This window comes from Tachyglossus aculeatus, chromosome 4 (genome assembly GCF_015852505.1).
Source record: "Tachyglossus aculeatus isolate mTacAcu1 chromosome 4, mTacAcu1.pri, whole genome shotgun sequence".
Lineage (NCBI taxonomy): Eukaryota > Metazoa > Chordata > Mammalia > Monotremata > Tachyglossidae > Tachyglossus > Tachyglossus aculeatus.
This window is the reverse complement of record NC_052069.1, coordinates 121,406,208-121,426,056: the sequence shown is the minus strand read 5'-3', so window position 1 is coordinate 121,426,056 and position 19,849 is coordinate 121,406,208. Positions and strand designations below refer to the sequence as shown.

General features: G+C 44.9%; 1 protein-coding gene and 1 non-coding gene across 5 annotated transcripts in view; both read right to left on the bottom strand.

The window, feature by feature from the left end:
* ASTN2 (astrotactin 2) overlaps positions 1-19,849 on the bottom strand; it is an 854,016-nt gene that overhangs the window by 568,096 nt on the left and 266,071 nt on the right. For all 4 annotated transcript variants that reach the window (XM_038744812.1, XM_038744813.1, XM_038744815.1 and 1 more), the window contains one exon: positions 2,811-2,918. In XM_038744812.1, coding sequence (XP_038600740.1) covers positions 2,811-2,918 — 108 coding nt within the window. The remainder of the gene's footprint in view (positions 1-2,810; positions 2,919-19,849) is intronic.
* Positions 9,911-9,992, bottom strand: TRNAS-GGA. Its single transcript has one exon. It is a non-coding gene; the product is annotated as a tRNA-Ser (tRNA).

The following is a 19,849-nucleotide window of genomic DNA, read 5'->3' as shown; positions in this document are numbered from 1 at the left end:
AAGCTGGAAATGAGGAGAGGAACCCAGGGTTTGTCTGGAAAGAGAAGCAACAGCATGCTCAAAGATGAAGCAGCTCTGGTCCCCAGGTAATAGTGTTTTTCTTTTCCCTCCGATTTAAATGAATTGCATTTGGAAGTAGATAAGCATTTCCCCATTATCCCTTTGGAGGGAAATTTGTGTCTGTGTAGGCTTCTAGCTTCAGATAGAGGCATTTTCAATTAAAATGACACTGCCAATGGGCCTCACTCTCATTGTGGTGCAGTGACCGCAGAGGCCTAGGCACAATGAAGTCCTAGCCCACCCCAGAACTCAGCCCTCCCAAATCCTGCAAGACCTCCACTCTAGGCGGGGCCATGGGACTCAGGCCTCAGCCACAACCATTAGCAGAGAGTTTGCAACTCAAAGACAAGGCACACCCTGCTACCAACTGCACTGCTACCAACTGAAATCAGACAAACCCCTCCCATTCCCCCGGACAGTCCCATAGAAGACTCACTTCATGACTTGGACTCAGGACAGTCTGCTCCCAAGTGGCCCACATGGCAGCAGCGTGGCTGACACCCTCATTTTGCAGAAAGAATTGCTGCATGTAGATGTGGAGATGGAACAATGGGTTATTCCCCACTCTCCCTTAGATTGGGAGCCCCTTGTGGGACAGGGGCTCTTTCAGTCAGTCAATGGTTTTTATTGAGGGCATAAACTGTACTCAGTGCTTGGGAGAGTACAACAGAGTTGGCAGGCATATCCCCTGGCCACAACAAACTCATTCCTCAATTCTTTCCTTGTGTTGAACGTTTCACCTCCCTCCCTGATGTATGTCTCAGCTGTGAACCCCCAGGGGTCTCACTTGGCATTGCTGGGAGACGATTTACAAAAAAATTCCCTCTGAAATTTTGAATTCCCAACTCTTGCTCTTGAGTGCTAGACCGCTAGCAACTCTTTTCACCCCACACTGCAGTACCCCCTTCATCATCTCTGTTTTGCAATGGTGCAGTTTCTCCCTTTGCTATTGTAGTATTGAAGTTTCCTAGACGATCCAATTACAGGGTCTCTAGTCCAGTGCTGGTCACACTGTGAGCATTTAACAAATATCACAGTTACTATTAGGCTGGGATTAGAACCCATACAACCAGCTGGGTCACCTGATGAAATATCACCAGCCTGATGTCCATCACTATATTTTTATGGCATCTTATGTATGTCCCAGGCACTGTACTAAGGGCTGGGCTAGGTTGAATATATACAAGCTAATTAGGTTGGACACAGTACATGTCCCACATGGGGCTCATAGTCTTATTCCCCATTTTACAGATGAGGTCATTGAGGCACAGAGAAATTTAGTGACTTGCCCAAGGTCACACAACGGACGAGTGGCAGAGCCAGGATTAGAACCCAGCTCCTTCTGCTTCCCAGGCCTGTGCTCTGACCACTAGGCAATGCTGTTTCTTATCACTTCTGCCTTCAATTCTTCCACTCTCATTTCCACTTTCCCCCCTGATTGCTTTCATTTGTGTCCTCTCTTTCTCTCCCACGGGCTCTGTTCCTCTCTGAAGAGTTTGGCTGAAAATCCCTTTCAGAACAACAGAAACCTCCAGGAGCTCACTCATCCCCATATCAGCACAGCTCAGGCAGATCTGCAATTCCTAATGCACAGTGACCTTGTGCAAGTCACTTAATTTCTTGTCCTCAATATACTGTGAGTCTGCTGGTTTCCCAGGTGGGGGAACAGCTCTATAAAAATGAAGTAAAATTCCAAACTCTCTGTGAAGCGTAAAGAGCTATATAAATGTTAAACACTAATAGCAATGAAATCTAATGGCCTTCACAGCCTGAGGATTTGTATCGTACTGTTGCCGCCCAACTGGTTTACCCTTAAGCCCTAGGGGCCAGGCGGATGGATGTGGGGTTGTGCCTTTGCATGGGCTGTGAAGCGCTAAGCTCGGTGTCTGTGACAGACAAATAACAAACACACTGGGTCAAAAAGATTTCACCTTTGAGCTAAGAACAAGCTGGAAAATTCCAGTTCATGAAAGCAACAATCAGGTAATACAGGAGAAGGAGACAAGTGGCTGAAAACAACAGTTTGAAATGGAAGAGAATACTAACCCTCTTCTCCGCACTAATGAAAACACAACAATGAACCAGCTCGAGGATCGCAACAAGGCAGTTAGCCAAATCATTTATCTGGAGAATTGCAGTTTGGGTCTTCTTTTCTTTTTTAACTTTAACGCAGATTTACTGCTGAGCTTCCTAAGTGATGAATGTTTTTCCAATTAGCTGTAAATACTCTGCAGTGCAGGCTGGGTTCTTCTACTTACCCAGCTCTAAGTCTAAACTGTGAGTGAGCCAAAGGTGCCAGGATGGGTACAGATGAAGAAATGTTAACCCCACATGCTTAAATCCCTCCTGCAGCCGTTATGAGAAGGGTGAGAAATGTAAGTTAGCGTGTAGCTGAACCAATTATTTTTCACTGCCAAGCAGGCCGGCCCCAGCTGGGTAAGAGTCGACACAGAATACCTAAATCTGGACCCTGTTTCAAAGGCAAACCAGGCTTGTGGCTGGGGTTATTAGGCTGGGGATGAAGTACTCCAGAAAACAGAACTCTCTGAAGGGAGAAAAATGTCAGAACCCCAGTGATAGCTGCCTGGGGAGGTCTGGGTGTCAGGGCTAACCTTAGAGTGGCTTTGCTCTCAGCCACTCAGTGCTTGTGTTCAAACCTGCCTCCAATGGCACATGCAAGTGGTCATTCTGGGGTCAAGCTCTCCCACCCACCACCCATTGTGAAATTCAGAGGTGGACTTGCTGTTTACCTCTGCTTCGCCGGCGGCTCCTGTACTGCTCAGTGTAGAAGGTCAGCTGGGTCTCGTCATCTGCCTCAGAACCCGAATGTCCTTTGGTTCTCCCAAAGCCAATTCCACCTGCAAGGAAGTAGGGAAGACATCAGGGCCATGGTCTTAGGGGGCAAAACCTTGTCATGGCCATGCTGCACCTGAAAACACCACCCAGCACATCTCATTCAGGGTGATCTGAAACCAGGTCCAGTAGATTGTCTGCTGATCCCAATTCTCAATCCAACCCCTATTCAATCAATCAATGTTATTTATTGAGCATTTAATGTGAGCAGAGCATTGTACTAAGTGCTTGGGAGAGGACAATGCAACAGAGTTGGTAGACATGTTCCCTGCCCAACATGGAGACCAACAATAAAATGTATTACAGATATGTAAATAAGTATCCTGGAACTGAGGCAAATATCAAGTGCCTAAAGAGTACAGATCCAAGTTCAAAGGTGACACAGCAGGAAGAGGATGTAAGGAAAATGAGGGCTAGTTGGCAAAGGCCCCCTGGAGGAGATGTAATTTTAATAAGGCTTTGAAGGTGGGGAGATTTGGGAGGGGTCTTCTATGTTAAGGAAAGGAGACAGAGTTCCAGGCCGGAAGGTGAAAGTGGGCAAGGGTCGGCAGTGAGAGAGATGAGAATGAGTAGGTGGGTATTAGAGAAACAAATTGTGTAGGCAACGTAAGGTATGGGAGTCAGAAACATGACCCAAGTAGCAGAATGAAGTATGGACTAGAAGGGGAAAGACAAGATGCAGTGAGGCCAGTGAGGAGGCTGATGCGGTAGTCAAGGTGGGATATGATAAGGGCTTGGTTCAACACAGTGGCAGTTTGGATGGAAAAGAAAGAGCAGATTTTTGTAATGTTATGAAGGTAAAACCGACAGGATTTGGTGACAGATTGAATATGTGGGTTGAATGACAGAGATGAGTCTACAATAATGAGTCTACAGTCTTGAGAGTCAGGAAGGATAGTGGAAAAAACTCAGGGAGGGTGGGGTTTGGGTGGGAAAATTAGGAATTAGGAATTCTGTTTTCAACATGTTAAGTTTGAGGTGTCAATGGGACATCCAAGTAGGCATGCTCTGAAGGCAGAAAGAAATGGGAGACTGCAGAGGAGGAGAGAGATCAGGGCACCACATCAGCTTCTGTTCAGAGCCTGGCCAGGGACCAAGCCAGCAGAATTACCTTTATCCACTGTCACATCGATTGATCCCTACTGAATGCAGAGCGTTAAAGCACCTGGAAGAGTCAGTGGAAATGAAAGGCATGGTGTTTGCCCTCGAGGAGTTTACAATCAGTGGGGAAGACCAAGAAGAAACAAATGTTGAATATGCAACAGAAGTACTTCAAAAAGGAATGACAGTACATCGAACTAGCTGCACCTTCAGGCTCAAAGGACACAGAGGCACATTTGGAGGCTGAAATGAAATGTTATTGCCTTTTGACAGTCCATGGTCATCTGCAGGGTGTCCACTAGCTGTCCATGTATAATGCATGATTATCATTACTGCGGAGATAAAAGGTCCATGGTCAGAGTACTCGGCTTGAAGTGGGCAAACAGGTTGCCATCAACATTTTTCTCTCTGGCCTGGGGCAATCTGATTAATCTCTCTGCGCTTCAGTTTCTCCATCTGTTCATAAGAGGAATAACAATTTGCACCAGAGAAAATGTCGATAAAACACTGTGAAATTCTGCATCAGTCTCTGTGCATACTAGGATTTCACACCCACATGGTTACCTGCAGAGGCTAGAGGATGGGCCAGACAGAACAGGAAATACTGCCCAGTTTTTTCCTTTCAGAAATAAACATTCACCAAATGTAAGTTTGAATGTACAACATTGATTTTACATTTCTCTCTGAAATCCCTACCTCAACTTCCAGTTTGCCCAGGGCTGTCAACTGTCATTGACCTCAAAAGGGTTCCCAAACAGTCCAGCTGCCCCCTGTTGCTCTGCACTCAATCAGTGATATCTACTGAGCACTTACTGTGTCCAAAGCACTGTACTAAGTGCTTCGGAGAATAAAATGCAACAGAATCGATAGGCAGGTTCCTTGCCCACAAGGAGCTTCTTTTCTAGAGCTCTGGAGCTTTTATTAAACTACCCCAACATAGAGATCCTCCCCTATTTCATAAATCCAGTCTTACCCCAGGATCTTGCTCAGAGGGAGGTAATCTCGGAATCAGCCACACATGGTTCTCTTTCAAAGGGATAATGCTAGAAGTGGAATTGGCATCTGACAGCCAATGCTTTTGAAAATGGTAGGAAAGGAGAGGTCTCTTGAGACTGGCAAGGCCTTTTAAACTGCCATTAAAATATTTTACTGTTAAAAAAATCCTTTTGTTCCTTTAGGCACAAGTACAAGGGCTACAATTCTGGGCTAGGAAGAAAAGGGCAGCCAGTGAAGCAGTTACCTCCTGTGCTGTATAAATTTTTCAATTTTTTCCAATGAAAAAGGTGGGGAAGGAAAGGTTGCTGCTCAATCAGTGGGTGTCCAGAGAGGAAATGAATAAATCACTTAGGCAGTGATATTTATTGAACACTGCTGTTCACAGAGCACTGTACTAAACACCTCGGAGAACATAATACAATGGAGCAGGTAACATGATCCCAGCAAAGGAGCTTACAGTCTAGAGGAAGAGATAGATTTTAAAAGAAATTGTAGACAGTGGAATGGCAGCATATAAGGATTTGTAGGTAAGTGCTTTGGGGCAGGAAGTGAGGAGGCTATCAGGTGATTAGAGGTGACATACATGGGAAGGCAAATAAGAGAAATGAGGACTTAGTCAATATAGGCCTCTTGGAGGAGTTATGATTTTAGAATGGTTTTGAAGGTAGGGAGCATGATGGTCTATCAGGAATGAAGGAGGAGGAAGTTCCAGACCAAAGGCAGGTAAGGGGTCAGCAGAGAAATAGATGAGATTGAGGTATGATGAGTAGGTTGGCTTCAGAGGAGCGAAGAGTGTGGGCTGGACTATGTAGGAGATCAGGAAGGTAAGATAGGAAGTAGAGAGGTGATTGATCAACATGACCTGCATAGCCTGACCAAAATTCTCTCTTGCTAAGTTCCAAATACCTCCTGGGCCCTGGGCCTCTTCCTCTTCTCTCCCCACAGTGGTGGCACCCTCGTGGCCTATTATCCCTAGTTGGAGACAGTTTGGTGAATTTTCCATTTGAAAGTGAACCAACCTGCTCCTCAGGGGGACCAAGTGGGAGTCCAGGCCCTAATGCCCATGCTGTACTCAGTGGGCATTTGGTATTCACCTCCCACCCCAGTCTGATTGAAATGATGCATTTATCTGTAAATTATTCATTTATATTAGTATTTGTCCCTACCTCTAGACTCTAAGCTTGTTATGGGCAGGGAACATATCTACCAACGCTTTTATAGCATACTCTTCTGGGCTCTTAGTAAAGTGCTCTGCACATAGTAAGTACTTAATAAATACCATTGATAATATGAGGGACTGTATCTTCCTTTTAAGCAGGGAACACATCCACCAACTTTGTTATAGTGTATTTTCCAAAGTGCTTAGTACGGTATTCTGCACACAGTAAGTGCTCAATAAATACTACTGATGATAACAGGGTTCACAAGTTCCTTGTGATCAGGGAACATGTCTACCAACTCTATTATACTGTATTCTCCAAAACCCTTAGTATGTACACAGTCAGTGCTCAATAAATGCTATCGATTGATGGATTGCTGTATTCCAAGCCAAGATCCCAAATGTAAACTTACAGAATTTCCTGTTTTAGTCTCCATGCAGCCCCTGAAATATGGGAATATTCCTGGAACTTGTGGTGGAACACCACAGCAGCCTCAGGTTTGGCAGGTTTGAAGGCCAAGGAGCCCCGGAGCACAGCTCAGTGCCATTCACTTGTCCCAAGTCCTCCTGCAGACCATGAGTAGGGCAGCATTCTGGGAGGGGCTGATGGGGAGGTATCAAAACCACACAATGACCCCTAATAGCCTCCAGCTTTCCCCAAGAAATTGCACTGAAATGTCTGCAAACCTAATCCTGGCTTACAGCAATTTTCCAGTAACCTTTCTTTTCTGTGACCTTTTTCATCTGCCTGAGGAGACAAGAGATATCCAGCTTCCTCCCTATGGCCAAAGTGCTGGGACTAACAATGAAACAGGGGTTTGGTTGTTCCCAGGCAAGCTGGCCAAGTGAATCATCACCAGGAAGGAGTGTGAGGGGAGGAGAAGGAAAAGGAGTAGACCTTATATATGTTCATATACCTTTCTGTCCTTTGAGTTCAAAAGTAACACTGCTGATAATCAATCAATCTAATTTATTGTACTAAGTGCTTGAGAGAATACAATATAACAGAGTTGGTGGACATGTTCCCTGCCCACAGTGAGCATACAGTCTAGAGGGGGATACAGACATTAACATAAATAAATAAATGATGGATATGTGCATAAGGGCTGTAGGGGGTGGGGAGCTGTGAATAAAGGATGCAAATACAAATGCATCCTGATAGTGAGATGATTTTGGTTGCTCTTTATTTTCCCACCTCTATTCCCTTGACCACTCCATTTCCCCCTGCCTGGAACCGTATGATAGCTCAAATTCACCAAACCACATCTTGCTAGCCCTCTTCAAACCCCAACTGCTCCAGGAAGCCTTTCCCAGTTAATTACCAACAACCCAAGTTTCATCAACCCAACAGGCAGCCTTATTCATTCATTACAGTGTGCAGAGCACTGTACTAAGCGCTTGGGAGAGTGCACTACAATAAACAGTGACAATCCCTGCCTACAATGAGCTCACAGTCACTTACCATATCACTTATCTAGTAACACCCATCCACATCTCTTGTGCATAGCGATATCCAATTATTCAGCTATTTCATCCTGACCTCTTCGTGTTACTGTCTGTTATATACACGTTCTTCCTCCTGCTCTCACTATTTGCAAATGATTAGGTCTGCCTTTCTCCTCTTTTAGAAACCTCTAAAAATTGGAGACAGTGCTTTCTGCTTTTTGTATACTCTCCTAAGTGCTTAGTACAACGTTTCGTATCACAATAGCAGGAGCACAGTTTAGTAGCATCAAGAATGCCTAAGTAGCCCAATTTAGGAATACATAATTCTTCCTGAATGGGGAAGGGAACTAGGAAAGGAGTGTTGACAATTTGCCAAAATAGATGAGAGAGGCTACAAAAAACTGTGTTCAGTTAAATATATGCAAGGCAGAGTGGCCAGTGAAAAGAGCATTGGACTGGGAATCAGAAGACATCGGTTGAAGTGTTAAAGTCCCATTTCCACCTCTTGCCTGCTGCAGTATGACTTTGGGCAGGTCACATAAACTCTCTGGGCCTCAGTTTCCCCATACAATAATAGTAATAATATTTGTAATAATAACAACTATAACAGTAATATCAGTATTTGTAAAGTGCTTACTTTATGCCAAATACCGTACCAAACACTGGAGTAGATACAGTGTTTGCAGATCGGACTCAGTCCCCATTTCACATGGGCTCACAGTCTAAGTAGGAGGGGGAACAGGTATTGAATCCCCATTTTACAGATGAGGAAACTAAGGCACAAAGAAGTTTAGAGACTTACCCAAAGTCACACAGCAGGCAAATGGCAGAGGTAAGACTAGAACCCAGGTTTGCTGACTCCCAGGCCAGTGGTCTTTCCATGAAGCCATGCTGTTTCCCATATTCAAAATGGGGACCATCAGGGCACACTGGACCTAATAATAATAATAATGGCATTTATTAAGTGCTTACTATGTGCAAAGCACTGTTCTAAGCACTAGGGAGGTTACAAGATGATCAGATTGTCCCAGGGAGGGCTCACAGTCTTAATCCCCATTTTACAGATGAGGTAACTGAGGCACAGAGAAGTTAAGTGATTTGCCCAAAGTCACAGCTGACAATTGCCGGATCCGGGGTTTGAACCCATGACCTCTGACTCCAAAGCCCATTCTCCTTCCACTGAGCCACGCTGCTTCCCTAATCTTCAAGCCCATCATATGGAGAAGTGCAGGGAGAAGCACTAAGTCCTCTTTATAGTTTTTTAAGACTTTACCAAAGCATTTAATACTATATTGCCTCTAGATGTAGGTGCTGGCAATGATTCAATAAATTGGGCCAGTCTGAAAAGGTCGTTAAGATTTTAAAATTGCTTATAAGAACTGGGGGTTCCCTGCCTGATGCCATCCCTCAAGAAGAGATTGCTCGCTGCTTTCAAAATCTCTCCCTGTTACCCTTGTCTTCCTGAGGATCGGGCTCCTTGGCAGAGAGGTGAGCACAGGCTACTTCCACCATGGAGTCAAATCTGGTACCTGCTCACCATCTTCTTGTCAGCATCATGCTCCTCCTTCCCCAACCCCCAGGTTCACTGGAGCCTCATTCATAGAGCCTCTGCGCCTGCAGGGCATCCCTAGGCTGCTGAGGCGGCTTTCCTCACCCATGCTCCAAACCGCAGTTTGAGTTGAGCTCTGCAGCGCAGAGGAGCTCTGAGCCACTGCGTCACACCCGTGGTCCAGGGAGCCCTGCAGCACCAAGATGTGGCTCTGGGCTGCTTCTCTGTGGAACCAATGTTCCTTTCCATGTCCCCTCTGCTCTGTGGCACAACCTGAAGACCAGAACTGTGACTGCTATGAAGCATCTCTGTGATGCACCTCTGCTTCTATGCCCATGCGCAGTGCCCCTCACCGCCAACTAGTCCCAAAGCCTGGTACCACTGTCAGCCCCACTCCAGCAGCCCTGGCCGGCTGCCCCCTAACCACACACACCACAATGCTGAGGGGCCGTGGTGCGGCCCTCAGCTTCTGCCCGGCCCATAGCAGCATCTCTTGGAGCTGCTGATGCCGTAGGAAACCTCCAGCCTCCAACCCGTTGCAGTTTGGGTTGATGCTAGCACCCCGTGTTTTCCCCAAATCCTTGATATTTTGGGGCACCCACACCCCGCTTCATCTCTGGACCACGTGGCTCCAAGAGGGCAGGTCAAGACTCTAGGTGAAGATCAACCGGAATAAATAAATAATAATGGCATTTATTAAGTGCTTACTATGTGCAAAGCACTGTTCTAAGCGCTGGAAAAGCAATCATAGTCGGCAGGATATGAACCTGCGCGGGGAAACCCCAATGGATTTCCAGTCCATTGCCCTAACCACTCGACCATGACTACACACACACACACACACACACAAGGAAGTCTGAAGGACCTGGGTTCTTCCCAGCTCCACCACTTGTCTGCTGCATGATGTTGGGTAAGTCACAATTTTTCTTTGCCCAAATTCCCTCATCTGCAAAATGGGAATTAAGACTGTAAGTTCTGGGACATGGACTGTGTCCAACATGATTAGCTTGTATCTATCCCAGCACTTAGCATAATGCCTGGCACATACTAAGCGCTTAACAAATCCCATTAAAAAAAAAGTTGGAGGAGGGGCCACGAGTGTTGAATGAGTACCACTGGAGATCAAGGGATGCCAAGTTTCTACTCAACCAACAATGACAAGCCACGGAGTTCTAGTGCCAGGAAAGGGACTAATGATGGTGGGAACATCTTCAGGAGGGCCAAGGGGAGATAGCTGTGTCTGCTTGGGTGGGTTAACAGATCTTTTTAAAGCCTAAGTGTAGAAACAGCCATTACTCAGTACCTGGACCAGCATCATATGCAGAAGCCTCAGGTAAGGCGTGAAATTAAAGGTGCCTGACTTGGAGAGAGCTGTTATTGTCCCTATCTTCTCTACACTACACCCCTTTGGGAGGAATAACACTCCCCTGCATCTGAAGCTCCAACCCCGTCCCTTCTCACCTTCTGAAATCACTTGCACCCACTCAGCTTCCCTCCCTGACCATCAACTTCAACTGCTCACTCTCAGAAGGCTTCTTTCCCCTGAAGTTAAACACATCCTCATCCAGCTCCTTAAGGACTAGAATCATATGTACTAATTCTATTGCATTCTCCCAAATTCTTGGTATATTGCTCTGCACAAAGTTGTTAATAAATATTACTGGCTGGTGGATTAGTTTATTTTGAGGAGTTTAGACTAGAGGAGCCCTAAGGATTGGGAACTATAGAGGAAAGTATGAAACAGAAGAGATGGACAAAACCGAAAATCTATTTCAGATTGAATTTGGTCACAAAGAAACAACCAATTTGCTAAGGCATCTAAACTAAACCCTCTGGCTATCTTCAGTGTTTACTGTGCACTGTGCCTTTCACCAGATGCAGAGTCTAGCACAGCACAGCAAATCAGAGCCAGGAGCAGCTATTAATGAGATCAGTTTTCTCTGAGAATTTGATTCAGGGCCTAGACCTACAGAGGTACCCTCTGGGTGGGACACACAACAGGCAGTGACTCTTTGAAAGGAAATTATCCAAAAACAGTCAGGAAAACATCTCTGCAGCAAATGCCATGGAGGCATCAGCTGGGAAATAGATTCTTATGAATAGCCCCCAGAACACCATGCCCTTGGTGGTGATAGAGACAAGACATAGAATGTCACACAAGCTGAAAATCTGGGGCCTAGCTCATGCCCTGACTCAGGAAGAAGGAAGTCAATGTTCTCACTATGATCAGCCCAAGTCTCAGAAACAATGGGCCACAGATGTGTATGCCTTCGGGATGATGGGCCTTGTCTTAATGGGTACACAGTACTTTTCATACAGATTATAATAAGTATTGCTCTTCTCAGGAACCTTGTTTACCTCAGCCTTAGGAAGCCCAAGGCAGAGGGGCAGACTGCCCCACCTTCACCTGAGCCTGGATTGTCATTCCAATGCTCAGTCCAAAATTCACACCGAGGCCCATATAGACAGCAGCTGGGAAAATGATTATTATTTTAGATCCTTATTTCCTAAGCAATTTTAGGATTTTAGATTATGAGCCCCTCGAGGGATAAGGACCATGTCTAATTCCCATCTATGTATTTTCACCTAGCCCTTAGTACAGTGCTCTGCATACAGTAAGCACTTTATAAATACCATTACTACTTAGGATCACCCCACAAGGCTATGCTTTTCCATTCTACCCTTCCCTCCTGACATCTGACAGACAATTACTCTTTTCCCCTTCAAAGCCTTTGAAGGCACATTTCTTCCAAGAGACCTTCCCTGACTAAGCCCTCCTTTCCTCTTCTCCCACTCCATTCTGCTTTGCCCTGACTTGGTCCCTTTATTTATCTCCCTTCCCAGCCCCACAGCACTTATGTACATAGTTATAATTTGTTTATATTAATGTATGCAAACTCACTGTGGGCAGGGAATGTGTCTGTTTATTGTTATAGTATACTCTCCAACAGGCTTAGTACAGTGCTCTGCACACAGTAAGCTCTCAATAAATGTGATTTAATTAATGAATCAGAGCCCCAAATTAAGTTTAAAACAAGGGCAAAAAGATGTTTCATCCTACAGAAACTCAGTTAAAAAGTGGTGACAATTTTTTAGGAAAAACCTGAAAATGAATACTTGAGAACTTAGACCACCAGTCCTTGTTTTCCACAGAAACACGCTGAAGGTAGCAATGATCACTCTTATTGAGCACCTACTTACTAATCACAAATTGAGAGCCCCCTTGGCCCTGGACAAAGTACAGAGGGCTCACCTATGATGGTTGGGGTCTAGGCTTCTGGAGGTAGAAGTGGCATCTGGCCAAAGCCTTGTCCCTGGTGTGCCAACACACCCTACAGAGGACTAGAGTCAATTAAGGGCCTCGTGATGAGGCAGATAGCTGTAAAAGGCCCCTGCTGTTGGCGTTTTAATATTGAGTGCGTGATTTAGGATACCGAAGTGCGGTCATTAATTACCCAGGGTGGTTTGAAAATTTCCATTAGGGGCCTAAAGACAGCAAAAGACTAGAGCATGTTAACACAACAGAGAAGGATTATCTGCTGACAAGAATGAGCATATAAACTGCTGCAACTCTTTCAGACACCTGGTCTTCTAGGTAGTGAGTAGATGGGTGGGTGGGGGGTTGGAGGGGAGAGCAGTGGGGGAGACGATGAGATTGGAATGTCCCTGGTGAGCCTGGTGATGGAAAAAAGATGTGTTCAGTAGATTGCCGGAGCCCTGAGGAAAAACAGCTGAGTTTGAGTCATGTATTATTTGGGTGGATGGTTTTGTTGAACTCAAGAACTGCACTAACGCAGCACTGGCAGTTTCTTAGATAAATCAGGAAAGGGCAGGGTTGGGGCAATAAAACTCCCTGAGCAAAATAGGGGCCTAATTCATGTTCCAAAAAGGGGTGGCTCTGAGCCAGTTGGCTACCCAGACATCAATGGTGAAGGAGCAAAGCAAAATGTGATTTGGGGGATGGACCGAGATCCATTTTCTTCTAGGATTTCAGGATTGGGATTTGTTCACCCTCCTAAAGGCCTTGAAGGGGTTGACCAACCCTTGACCAACCCTTCTGCTTCCCACTGCTACCCTGCAGTCCTTGGCAAGTGAGTGAGTGGCAAATGCCAACCTCAGACCTGCAAGGTCAGTTTCTGTTCAGCCCCCTTCTGCGGCTCAGTGCTCCATCGCCAGTTGTGCTGCTGTGATGGATGGTGGTGACATGTTAAATTATTCAGGCTGAATGTCTTCCATGAGCTGGTGACAACAATATTGCATTTTTAGATTACTCAGAACTGAGCAGGATAGAGAAATATGTGACTAAAGAACATATCCCCAGAATCGAGAGAATGAGAGGCCCCTCTCTCCTATCTGCTCTCCCCGGTCCCTCCAACACCATTCTCCCCCTTCCTTCCCAGCAACCCATGCACAGCTGGGAAAACCAAAAGGCAGCCAGTGGAGCTTAAGGGGAAAGGCTGAGGACTTCTATAGGAACCACTACAGTGTTCATTAGAGCATGAGGAGCCAAGGGGAAAATATTTCTCTCATTGTCATTGGAACCTCAGTTCCAAATGGGAGGGGTTCTTTGGAAGTAGCCACTCTTACTCCAGTCAATCAGTTATATTTATCCAGTGCTTACTGGGTGCAGAGCACTGTACTAAGTGCTTGAGAGAATACAATATAACTCTAAAGGGTAGGAAATAGTCTGCATTCAATCATCACCTTCAGCTCCTGCTTTCTGACCCACAGAGGAAAGATGGGGAGATTCAAGACTCAATCTCACATCCTGCTGTGCCTTCCTATCTTACTTTATCACGGTTTCCTGGTCCCTTGAACCTGGGGGCCTGTCCCATCTTGTCCCCTTACTGATCAGTGCTCCCTCTGACAGGAAATTCAGGAAAAGGTTAGCCTCACCAAATCGGATGTATCCTTGTTTCCTTTGGAGGGCTCACTTGGCCATCACCTCTGTCATGAAGAGTGATTGCAGGCCAAGCTCTCTGAGAGACAGTGCTGTCCCATTTTGCAATACAGTCCTCTCTCCTCCATGGAAAAATCAATCAATCAGTGATATTTCTTGAGTGCTTACTGTGTACAGAGCATTATAGTTAGTATTTGAGAGTATACAATGCAGCCGATAGACACTCTGCTGCAAGAATGGGCTCAAGGAAATCTCAGAAGTCCAATTGGAATGAGTGGACGAGTCCAAATTTCCCGAGTTGTATAAAAGATTCATTTATAAAGTGGTAGTTGGATTGGCTCTTTTTCCTACTCTAAATTAATCTTCATTAGATTGAAACCCAGTTCCCAGATTTTATTAGATTATAATCTCCTTGAAGACTTCAAGTTCTATCCCATGCTCCCAAGGTCACAGTAGAGGGCTCTTCACACATAAGACACTCAGTAAATACTGATGATGATGGTGACGGTAGTGAAGAATCAGCAAATTCATCAATATATTTGTGAAGTGTCTAATTTGTACAGAGAATTGTACCACTTAGCCTGTGAGCCCCATGTGGGACAGAGTCTGTGTCTGTTGGGATTACTTGCATGTGCTTAGTTGTACAGTGCTTTGCACATAGTAAGCACTTGACAAATACCACAATAAATAAATAACTAAATACAAGCTGCGTGGCCTCTGCTCTTGAGGACCTTATAATCTAAGGGGAATTTATAATCTTGCCCAAATTCATTCAGTTAGCTGTATCTGATTTACTCTATGTCTTTTGCTTAGTTCATTGGACTTTCTGCCTGAACTCAAAATGATTCTCACATCATCCCTAGGTGATGGAAAGGACAGGGGTTATCATTCCTAGGTTCTAGGTGAGAAAAAGAAGTCACTAAAGTAGTGACATTGCAAGAGTCACAATGAATCTGTGCTGTAGTCTAAATCTCATTTGACAGTTTCTCTTTCAATCCCTTCAGTGAGGAAGGGGGAGAGGGTACAAGAGGGAGAGGTGGATAGACAGGGAGATTGAAAGACAAGGAATGGTTAGACAATTTTTCTTACAAGGTGGGAAGCAGAGTTTGGAAGTTCTAACGTTCACTGATTCACTACCTAACTGCCATTCCCTGCCTCAATTACACCTGGGCAATGTAAGTGTCCTAAACGTTTATCTGAGAAGTTTTAGGATGAAAGAAGCTGTTCAAATGTCAAGTATACCTAACACTGATCAAGCAGAAATAGACTGAATTTAATTTGCCATTTTCATTCCTCCTTTCTTCCTTTTTTTCAAGTTTGGAGGTTTTAAATAGCTTTGGGGAAATAGAAGAAAAGCCCTGCTTATTCCCTGACTGTGCAATAAAGCAGCATGGGGAGAATGGAAGACAGGAAACCAAGGACTCCATACCTCAGAGATAGGGAAAGGTGAAATTGGTCTGTTCGAACCCCTACAGAGGTGCAGATGTCTAGGTGGGATTATCTCCGCTGCACCCTGTTCGTTGATTTGCAAGACCATTAATCGCCTCAAACAGAACTCACCCACCTACTGGATTTGTCTTCATTCTTTTTCCTCCCCCTTTCAAAAGCAGATGCTGCTCTCCATGGTGTAAGGTCTATGTCTCTTGTCCTCTCAATCAGAAATGGGTATCATTTCCTATAATGCAAGGCAATTTTTAATGGTATTTGTTAAGTGCCTATATTGTGCCAGGCACTGTTCTAAGCTCTGGGGTATATACAAGGTAATCAGGTTGGACAAAGTCCATGTCCCACTTGGGCTTATAGTCGCAATCCCCATTTTACATATTAGGTAACTGAGGCACAGAGATGTTAAGTGACTTGCCCAAGGTCACCCAGCAGACAAGTGGCAGAACCAGGACTAGAACCTGGGTCCTTCTGATCCCCTTACTGGTGCTCTATCCACTTGGTCATGCTGCCTAGGCCATTCCTCAGGCTCCAGGCTGTAAACCACGGAGGTTGGAAAAGCAGTGACTGGGATTAACAACCCAACATCTACCAGATTCTTTTTCACCCTCAGTTCCCCAAGATGGAAGGAAGACCATATATCTGACTCATGGTAAGATGGGCCCTTTGATACATTGTGGAGAATAAAATTGGTTGTGTTTGATGGGGTCTCTGTAAAGCAGTGCACTGTTGCCTGGCTTTGCTCCTTTAATTGAAACATGTAGTCTGGATAGGACCTGGCCTTTCAAGAAGAACCTGCCCCAACACGAGAAGCAGGGTTTTGTTATTAAGGGTGCATGTTAATCAACCAAAAGTAGTTATTGAGTGCCTGTGTGTTAGTGCATTGTACATAACAATGGGGAGAGTTCAGAGGTAAAACAAATGATCCCTGTCCTCCGGGAATTTAAGACTGTGCATGCTGAGAAGGCCCCAGCCTTGCTGCTCCTGAGGGAGAACTGCAGGTGCCTCTTCATCCTCCAACCTCTAAATACCACTGTAGCTCACAACACCCCAGTCAAACCTCCCTCTATGCCTTCGGGGTGAATAAACAGCCAGAATATTTTATTTATTTAAATGGTATTTGTTAAGAGCTTATTAAGTGCCATTCACTATACCAAGCGGTAAGCTAGATACAAGATAATCAGAGACAGTCCATGTCCCACAATGTAATACATTTTATAATACATTTTACAGATGAGGTAAAACTGTGGCACAAAGAAGTTAAGTGACTTGCCCAAGGTCACACAGCAGAAAAGTGGCCAAGTTGGGATTAGAAAACACATCCCAACTTGTAAGCCTGTGCTCTTTCCACTAGGCCATGTTGCTTCTCCACTATACACACAGTATATGAAGATAGGTAGTGTGGACACATGTGAGATGTATGTTTAGGGTCTAGTTAAGTGCAGTAGTAAGGTGCTCAATATCAATCATACTGTATGCTGTATTGGACCCTTCAAACAATCATCTAACCAGGCCTTCCTCAAACACAACACGTTGAACGCTGTACTGAACTTCTTTTCAGTGACTATCATGGCTCACGACACAGTCATCCTCTTTCCAGATCTCAGCAGATAAAAATCTGGATTTCCTCTTCCTTCCAAATATAATGGAGGCAGAAAGAAAAAGAGTGATTTGGTGGGCAGGAAGGGGCTCAGGAAAGGCAGAAGGAGCAGAATTAATCTGTTAGTTTGTTGCCACCAGCTGCCCCTTCTATCTACAGAAGAGAGGGATGCCATAAATTTCATCTATCTTACAGTCTAGAGGGAGAGACAGACATCAAAATACAGATGTGTACAGATGTGTTCTCCTCTCAGGGTCGCACCTGGAGAATTTCCAGGACTCTACCAGTCTCGGCTATGGCAGGCAGAGGCATATCTATTCCATTTCTAGTTTGGGCAGTGGCTAGTGGTTGGTAGGCAATCTGCTACAATTCAAAACTCACCTGTGCTGGCCAACAGCGGCACAGGAGAGAGTCAAGGGAGGAGACTCAAGTTACTGCACAGAAGGAAGCAATAGTAGGCCAATTCTGTATTTTTACAAAGGAAACTCTATGGATACACTACCAGAACGATTGCAGATGGAGGTCGAGCATTCTGGTAAAAATGTTTCTATGGAGTTGCTATAGGTCGGAGACAACACGACAGCATAAGACAAGACATAAGGGTTGGGGGGCTCAGTGTGGGGTGAATATCAAGTGCTTAAAGGGTACAGATCCAAGTGTTTATTCATTCATTCATTCATTCAATCGTATTTATTGAGCGCTTACTGTGTGCAGAGCACTGTACTAGGTGCTTGGGAAGTACAAGTTGGCAATATAGAGAGATGGTCCCTACCCAACAATGGGCTCACAGTCTACAAGGGGGAGACAGACAACAAAACATGGGGACAGATGTCAAGTCGTCAGAACAAATAGAATTAAAGCTAAATGCACATCATTAATGGAGAAGAGAGAGGGAGTAAGGGGAAATGATGGCTTAGTAGGGGAAAGCTTCTTGGAGGAGCTGTGATTTTAACACTGCTTTGAAGGTGGGGAAAGTGGTGGTGTGGCAGATATGAAGTAGTGTGGTTCAGTAGAAAGAGCACAGACTTTGGAGTCAGAGGTCATGGGTTCAAATCCCGGCTCTACTAATTGTCAGCTGTGTGACTTTGGGCAAGTCACTTAATTTCTCTGTGCCTCAGTTCCCTCATTTGTAAAATGGGGATTAAGACTGTGAACCCCCCATGGGGCAACCTGATCACCTTGTAACCTCCCCAGTGCTTAGAACAGTGCTTTGCACACAGTAAGTGCTTAATAAATGCCATCATTATTATTATATGAAGGCGGAAGGAGTTCCAGATTAACAGCAGGACACAGGCAAGAGGTCAGTAACGAAAGAGATGAGATTGAGGTACAGAGAGTCAGTTGGCATTAGAGAAGTGAATGTGCTGGGCTACACTAGGAAATCAGCAAGGTAATGTAGGAGGGGATAAGGTAATTGAGTGTTTTAAAGAAGATGGTAAGGAGTTTCTGTTTGATGGAGAGTTGGATGGGCAACCACCTGAGGTTCTTGAGAAGTGGGGAAATGGACTGAATGGGTTTTTTTTAGAAAAATGATATGGGCAGCAGAGTGAAGTATGGACTGGAGTTGGGAGAGACAGGGAAGCCAAGAATCCTGAAGGAGGCAGAGTCTAATCACAGGGAGAAGAATGTATTCCATCGTTCAGAAAGGTCCATATTCAGCCAGTCCATATTTCCCAGAATACAACTCAAGGGAGTAAGAGGTGGATGATTTGCAATGAACTGGATGAAAACTCATTTTTTTCCAGCAAGAGAGTAAAAGTCCGAGGGTGTCCTTCAAATGGGCTCTGTCTGCCCTTTCATTGACCCCACTGACTCTCCCTTGTGACCTGTACAGAAGTAACCTTTGGTAAATGAAGGCCCAGCAGGGAATCTCTGAAAGACACGGCCCTCAAAATACATTAAATTAGCTCCAGGCAAAATAATCTATTAGACTCTTGTTTATTTAAAAGGATAAAATTTGTTCTTTAACCTATTTGTTTTTGGCAGTTGAGACAAACACAATATTTCAACATTTGGTGCAAAGCTTTCATTCGCCAAACAGCGCCTGCTTTAAAGACTCAAATCCTCAATGGTTTTTAAGAGGGCTCGCTTTGATTTTTCTCTTAATTCTAAATGAAATGCAAAAGAGAAAAGTGACAAGATTGGAGAGATGACCGGTCAGTGATGGCTGGAAGCAACAGCAAAGTTTTGTAAAACTTCAGCAGATTCCACACTGCTTTCCCCAGCAGGGGAGGTCTTATTTGCCCCCAAGACTTCCCCTGGTATGAGTGGAGGATGACTGCAAATTAGCTGTGATGTGGCATCAACTCCACAGGGGTGAGAGGGATCCTTGCTCTCACAGGTTTTTAGTTAGAGGTAGCAAATATGTTCTTTTCACCCCTGCTGCTTTTTGGGGGGCTGGACTGCCAACTACTGTCACCTCAACAAAGTCTTCAACAACCTAAGTGTTTCTAAGCTTGGTGGCAAAGATCCCAGGCCTATCTGTTATAGTGCTTTGAAAGTTGTCTTCCTCTCCCAAGCCCTGTCCTGCTGGGTCCCCCCTCATAAATTCCTCACCCCATCTTTGTTCCAATGTTCTAATAGAGAATTGGCAGTAATTTGTCTTATTTTTTAATGGTGTTTGTTAAGTGCTTACTATGTGCCAGGTATCATACTAAGTGCTGGGGTAGACACAAGCTAATCAAGTTGGACACAGTCCATGTCCCACTTGGTGCTCAGAGTCTTAATTCCCATTTTGCAGAT